The 7,775-nt window shown below is 33.6% G+C and overlaps 1 protein-coding gene across 1 annotated transcript; it reads right to left on the bottom strand.

Moving 5' to 3' along the window:
- Positions 1 to 29: 29 nt before the first annotated feature.
- On the bottom strand, positions 30 to 5,046 carry LOC132034950 (uncharacterized). Its single transcript, XM_059425276.1, has 4 exons — positions 4,454 to 5,046; positions 3,934 to 4,046; positions 3,632 to 3,806; positions 30 to 259 (listed from the first exon to the last, which is right to left on the bottom strand). Exons 1-4 carry the CDS (start codon positions 5,019 to 5,021, stop codon positions 30 to 32), a joined length of 1,086 nt encoding a protein of 361 aa, XP_059281259.1. The 5' UTR covers positions 5,022 to 5,046.
- Positions 5,047 to 7,775: the final 2,729 nt, after the last annotated feature.

Below are 7,775 nucleotides of genomic sequence, written 5' to 3'. Positions count from 1 at the left end.
TTTATTAGGAAAAATACATTCGAATAATTTCAATTCAGATATTTAAATAGATCAGTTTTCCTGTAAGATTGCAACAACGAGATGAAACAAGGACAAAATACAGATGAAAAGGAGGGAGAGAAAGAAAAACAGTTACTATTCTTTACCAAGGACATGCAAGAAGCGTTAGCCCTCACCTCTAACCAAAAGAAAAATCCGCGCATGATATTCAACTTTTTATCTTTGTCATGATTGGTCCTTTTGATTTCCCGATTGACACCTGCATTTTTTGCAATGAAAATGTATTAGAAATTTGCTGTTGATATGGTGAATCACATCTCTGACTTGGGATACAAAGTGTCACAGCAAATAGCAGAAATAAGAATATCAATAGCCAATATGGGAGTAGCAACTAGACGGTTTGATATCCCCAAGAAATTCAAGTAGACAAGTAATCAAATGGTAATTTTTTCTCTTCTATAACATAAACTATTCTAGTTTTCTGAAAGACCACTAAACTTCACAAAATACTTCAATTTAAATTGAAAAGGCTTGTAACATAACACAAATGGTAAACAAAGCAGCTTACAAAAGCTTAAAACTATTCTAAAATTCTATGAAAATCACCTGAATTACATAGAAGTAAACCCTAAATATGCATGTCAGTTTTGCAATCCTGCTGCATTCACAGCTCTCAATTGTGGAAAACTCTTAATTGATTTTTCATTGCCTTCCTTGATCAATAGGATTTCCAAACAAGTCATGTCTCTATCCCTGTTTCTTACCTTCTCAAGTAGACTCCCCACCTTTATAGTGAGGATTATAATTTATTAACATGGTAAGATAAATTCTCACATAAAAGTTGTTTACAAATAATAGAGAATCTTACAGAAAACATTATTTCCTTCAAATAGCATCCTGTCATCACTACTCACTAAAATATCACGTGCTCTCCAAAAGTGTACGGATAATAATAAAGATGCTGCACTCTGCTGAAAAGAGTTCTCAACTCCCTTAAAAGCCTTTTTGTTTTTTATATGGCATGCATCACCGTCAAATGAGCTATTTTCCATGTCCCAGTCTCCTCCTCTTCCTCCAGAAGTCCACTGTAGTAACAAATCTCAAATAATTCCTAACGATCACTGATTCTGCACCAAACATATTCCACCAGATGCATCACAATCTTTACCTAATTAGGTAGTGAAGTATCAAATGACTGATATGTTCACAGCCCTATTTCACATAAAAGACCAGCTAATGTGAATTTTCCTTTCGTTTTTCAAGTTCTCAGCATAGTTCCTATGCAACTGTCCAAACAGAAAGGCACACTTATCTTGGTTCCTAGACAGCCAAATTGAGGAGTGAGAAAATTCCAATTCTCCCTTTACACTAACCTATTACAGAATGATTTCAATCTGAAGCATGCTTCTGCCTTCTCATTTCCATATGTCTCTATCCATGAGTGAAACTTTTACCGGTTTAATAATCCAAGAAACTGTTAAGTTCATCGATTCCTAACTTTTATGATGGTTGTGCTCATCAGTTCACCATGACTTTTGGGCAGCTCAGGCTCATGCAACAGCATCATTGATGAATGAAATTAAAATAGGATGATCAAAATCGAGGAATACAGGAATATTATGCAATAGAAAGATACCTACCAAAGTGAAGCAAATTTTACTCAATAGTTGCAAGACAATGATGATAAGAGTGCACATTGGACCTCTAAAGTCCAAAATTTCCACGAGATGAGTGTTGCAGAAGTGGATATGTTAAGATGGATGTACGGTAATAAAAGATTAGATAAGACGAGAAATGATCACATTAAAAAGTAGGTACAAGCATCAAGAGGATAAGGGGTGAGCATGTCACTTAAGATGGCATTATCATATAGCCTACCTCCTCTAGATGCAACAGTCGGTAGGTGTGACACCATGATGATTAAAAGGTGCTCAGATGAAGTAGGCTTAAAATCATACGAAAGGGAATTATCTCAAAGAACCTATAGACTCTTAGAATCCATGCAAATTTAGCAAAAAATAGAACACTATGGATGTAAAAGATCCATATAGGCAATTCCAACTTGCGGAGATTAAGATTTAAAGTTTAGTCATGTTGGTACACTTATATCAAAACCAGTGTTTACAAGAAGTCTTTTTAATCTGTTTAGAGATTTGTACGTCGGAAAAAATGAAGAGAATCTACTTTTACTAGTTTCAAAAAAAAATAAAATGGAGAGAACCTCCACTGTTAACAAATCCCAAGTTATTGACTATTGGAACGTATCGTGTCCAAATGAAGCGTGGATAGTCAGGATACATATAGTCAACCGATTAGCTCGGGATTGAGGTGGAATTGTTATTTTCCTAGATCTTGGACAACAATTTAGAATTTTTTTTTTATCATCTCAGTTGGTTAAGTATATGCTAATTATGAAATTTGAACTTGCACAATGATGATTTACAATAGTGCCCTAAATTGTGGTCCTTGTCAGATTATTCCATAGTACATTTGATTCCTTCACAAGTTCCGCACTTCATACACTAGGAACGTCACCTACTAGGGCTACAACAAAGTTCAAGTCTCTCTTTTCCTGTAAATGCATGCTAATTTTGATATTTGAACCTGCACAGTGAATAAAAAAGAAAAACTTGCAGAGTGAAAATCTTGTGCAACTACAGTGCCTTGAATCGTCATCCTTCTCAGATTATCCCATGCTACAGTTGCTTTCTCACAATTTTCTGCAGTTTTTGCACTAGGGCTGCCACTCGCGGGGCTATATCCACCTAAAGTTCAAAATATATCCTTTCTGTAAAGTGTATTCTTCCGGTCATAGAGTAGAAGGCAACTTTAGAGTTTCCAATACATGCTTTCATATCTTAATTTGAATGAGACACGATTTTGATTATTGACGAGTTGATGACCTTCAGCATATTTGGCAAGTTAAGTCTGTTGTTTCTTGGTGTGGCTTTCAGACTTTGAAAGCAGATATTTCCTTCCTAGAAATGTTTTCTTAGTTCCTTTCTTGGAGTCGCAACTTGTTCCCTTGCCTTACATGACTTTTCATTTTTGATGAGGTCACTTGCCTTACATAACTATTGTTTCCACTGACACTTGTCTGTGAGTAAATATTATACTGTATCAAAAGTTACATTCATGCCTCATTCATATAAAAATTTTAGTCAATTAAAAAGGGGAACATTGATCTAAGGAAACTTTTAAAAAGAAAGATCTGAATGCTTCCCTTTTTAATTGACCAAAAAACACTCTACTCTTCCACACCTAGTGGAAGTAAAATGATAAAAGTGAGATGGAGATAAAAGTGTAGAGAAAACAAGAGAACATACTGTACTACGAGCTACACGAAAATGAGATTAAAAAAAAGTCAAAACTTTTTCTCAATCAGATCAGTAAAGATTTGATAGCAAGTTCAGTTCAATTTTTGGTGAAAGAACAAGATAAGAACCTATTCTTAAATTGTCTAAATGAGAGAGCAGGAATTCTATGGAATTGGGTACTATCTCAAAAGTGACAACATAAATTTGAAACCAAGGCATGGCCCGAGAAAAATTCAAAACACACACAAGAGATGCATTCAAAATGCAAAGAGATGCCACTATGCTGGAAAACAAACTGTAGGCTGTTAACCTACCTTTATGGAGTGCTAGAAGGGATTTTCCACGTGTATTTGTTTCACTATCGCTAGATGGTATTTGCATCTTAATGTCTTTCCAAAGCTTCTTATACTCCTCGTCATCGTAGGGCCTCATCAATAAATTCAGAACCTCCTTCCTGTACCCAGAATCTATAATTGTCGCATCCTCCAGCTTGATACACAAAATTAGCAGCCAATGGTTACAAGAATTATCATGAATAACCAAACTAAGAGGTAACATAAATAAAGGAAGGGGACCAAAAAGACTAGTGAAAGTAGCAGCAGAATTGAAATCATACATTCTCGGAGTGTTTCACTGAAGGTACAAAGGGGTTAGAGCTACTGCCCCTGCCCCCTGCACCTACATTCTCAAGGATTTCTACTTCGCTTTGGGGACTCCCCTCCTCAAGTCCTTCATAAACCAAATGACAATTATGTCCAAGATAAGATTTGAGACAACAATCTTCATACACAAGGTTTTTATGCAAGAAACAAATAAGAGATAATGGTAAAAAAAACACACCTGAACTATTACTTTTTCGTGAGTTTCACACCCTAACTATCAGTTCTTTTTTCCTACCTGAACAACCACCATCTCTGTATTAAAACACACCCTCGAAAATTTGATTAGTTATTATCGGTTGTTCACTAATTAACACTGAACTATCACTATCTACTCACCTACATTGATAGTGATAGGTCATGTAAGAAAAAGGAACAACAGATAGTTGGGGTGTATTGATAGTTAGGGTGAGAAACTCGTGAAAAAGTGATAATTCAGGTGTATTTTAGACCATTAACTCAACAAATAACTCTTACCATCAGAATCTTCTTTAGGTTCTATTCTTACTTCTGCGTCCATGAATTTGCTACCATTCTGAGTCTTCTTCTCCTTCTTAACATCAACTCTTTGCTTCCTTTTATCTAAATCCCTATCCTCCTTCCCTCGCTTCTTACTCAAAATCCCATCTTTCATCTTCTGCTTCTCAACAATGGAGGTACTCCTATTCTTTCTCGCATTAGTCTTCAGAGTTTTTGAACTCCCCAATTTGTAATTTTCCCTAACATTATCCTGATTCTTCTCAACTCCACGAATCTCCAACTCCCTATCATATTGACGCTCATCATCAAATCCATCCTCTTTCTCATACTTAAGGAACACGGGCAAACCATTCTGATCACTAACTTTAACAACAAATGATTTTCCATCTGGCTTAGCATTAGCCAAGAAAGTCATATAATGCGGGTCAGGTTCATCATCACTAGAACTAGAACTATTATCCCCATCATAGGCAACTCCACCCTCTTTTATATAATCTTGATCCACAAAAACACATCTTTCCCTCTTTTTCTTTAGAGCCGGTTCTTGCTTTCCAACTTTCTCCATATTATCAGGAGTGGAGCCAATGTATAGCTTGCTTTCTAAACCCCATAGTTTTTACGTATTATTAGTTTTGAACTCAATAACTTTAAAGGAACTAGAATCTCGAATGCATAAGCTTTAAATCTTGGCTCCACTTCTTCTGCTTATAATCAAACTCAATTTCCAACAAACAAACAACCCAAACTATTAACAAAAACAATGCACCTAATCTTGTTTCACCTAGATAACCACATACAACAACTAATCACTGCTTCATTTTCAAAAATCTGTACAACAGAGGCAAAAAAAAATACTAATCTTAGTTTTATGAATCAAGAAAGAAGGAAACATTGGTATAAAAGAAATCAAGAAAGAGGGAAAATTTTCACGCTCCCTATGTGGTGAATGTGATGACAGAATATTGAATTTATCTCCCATTTATAGAAACTTTCCATATAAACTTTTAACTTACGTAATGTGCTTTGACTAGTGGAACACTAAAAAGGAAATAAATTAACGGGATAGTATCCATTGTCTAATTGAGAAATACTATATATCTTTTGTAAAAATAGTTACTATGTCAAACGAGCTATGGAATAATGTTATCAAAGTTACATAGAATTGTGTAACTTATAAATAAATAAATAAATAAATTGTCATAGTTATATGATACTACAAGTTCAAAAGGGCAGTAAGTTTAAATAAGCTATGAAGTGAGTAATATTTTAAGGTACAAATCATAACATAAATAAATAGTTATAATCGTAAAAACAATGATTATGATTGTAATATTCCAGGTGGATTGAGATAATTTAGAGTCATCGCCGTCAAAAATAATAATGAGTTTTCAATTAATATTTACTGGATTTAACTACTTTTTGGAGCTTGTAACCTTCAATATTTTGGTGAAAATGGAAAGAATCTGAAATTAATTAGCTAGTGTGGTGAGATACCAGTTTAATAACGATTAGTGCGTAGTAATGTGCTATTATTCAACCTTGTGAATATTGTAACAAAAAGGAAAGTGATCATTTTCCAGCTCCTTAATTAAGGTATAAAAGTCTTGGGATTAGAAAAAAAGGGTATAAAGGTTTGGAGCCTAATGTGTTATTTTGTATTATCAACAAAAAAAAAAAAAAAAAAAAAAAAAAAATCCAAATGAAGATGTTATTCGTTTGATGAAAAATAAAAAGGAATATCGAAAATTCGAAAAGCCGAAACTGAAGTAGCTACTTTTTAAGTTACAGAAAGAAAAACAGCAATTGGAGTGAAAAAGTCAAAGTCGAAAAGATAATTCCTTACTTATTTCTCTCATTCAAAACTGTGAAGTAGACTTTCATGTCACATGACTCGTGAGTGATAAAATAAAGAAGTACCAATTTTCTTTCGTATTACACTGGTATAAAATGGATAAGAAAACTCTTAAAATAAATAAAGATTCAAATATTATTTAATGAAGAAAATTTGTTAGTCCAAACGAGGTTTTTTTTTTTCTTTTGAAAAAAACACTCTGATTAATTATTAATCAAATCAAATTCATAAGATTGTAAATTCATATGTAAAATTATTTAATTGAGCATTGAGCATAATACGTTACTTTACTTAATAGTTAATTATTGTAAATGCAATAGTAGAATAAGAATACTAAAACAATAGTTGAAAAAATGAGTTTGTCAAAGAAAAAGTCGATTCACGATTTAATTTTAAAAATTAAATTAATCTTAATAAAATAATATTTAATACTCCCTCCATTTCAATTTATGTGAACCTTTTCGAAGTACGAGGGTCAAACTTCATAACTTTGACCTTAAATTTTGACATAGATTTTTCAAGTTTGTAAAAATAAAATTTACATATTTAGAAACTAAGTAATATAAGTCATGATAATTTATAATTAAAATAATTTAGAAAAAATGTAAGAAAAGTGTGGTCAAAGAACCACCTCGTAGACTCTCCAAATAGTAAAGGATTTACATAAATTGAAACAGAGGGAGTATAAGGTATGTGACCTTATGTTTTTGTTTTGAAATTTAATAAGGGTAATTACAGCTTATATGACACAATTCGATCAACAAAACGTTATCAAAAGAATGGTATTATATCAAAGCTGATACTCTCATTCTCTAAAGGGTCAAAGTAAGATAAACAGTACTATCTTAGGGTGTGTTCGGTATGTTTTCCGATTTTTAACCATGTTCGTTTGGTCAAAATTTTTGAAAAATATTTTCTTTAGAAAAACAAGTTTCTTAAATATGGGGAAAATGACTTCCCTAATCAAATTAGGAAAAACAAGTCCACAAGTGGTATTTCACCAATTACTAACCAACCAACCCCACAACCACCCCTCCAACCCCCTCCCACCCAACCAACCCCCCCAAAAAAAAAAAAAAAAAAAATCTTTTAAGCTTTTTTTTTGTGGGTTTTCTACACCACTCCCACCCCCTTCCAAAAAATATAATTTGTTTGTTAAAAAAAAGTTTAATTTTTTTTTTTTTTTTTTTACACCACCTACCCCAAGACCCCCCTCCACCCCACACCCCCTCCAATTTTTTTTTTGGTTAAGTTTTGAAAAGTTTTTTTGGGTTTTCTACGATACCCCACCCCACTCTCCCCCTCTACCCCTTCCGATTTTTCTACTTCATCTTTAATTTTAACTTTAACTTTATAAAAAAATTATAAAGATGGAAAGTTTGCGTGGTCAAATTTGGTATGGGGTGGGCGGTGACGATGGGGTGGGTGGTGGTGTGGGGCAGAGTGGGTGAAGATGAAATGTGTTTG

Source organism: Lycium ferocissimum, chromosome 10 (genome assembly GCF_029784015.1).
Source record: "Lycium ferocissimum isolate CSIRO_LF1 chromosome 10, AGI_CSIRO_Lferr_CH_V1, whole genome shotgun sequence".
NCBI lineage: Eukaryota > Viridiplantae > Streptophyta > Magnoliopsida > Solanales > Solanaceae > Lycium > Lycium ferocissimum.
The sequence above is the reverse complement of the archived record's forward strand: the minus strand, read 5'-3'. Positions and strand labels throughout refer to the sequence as shown.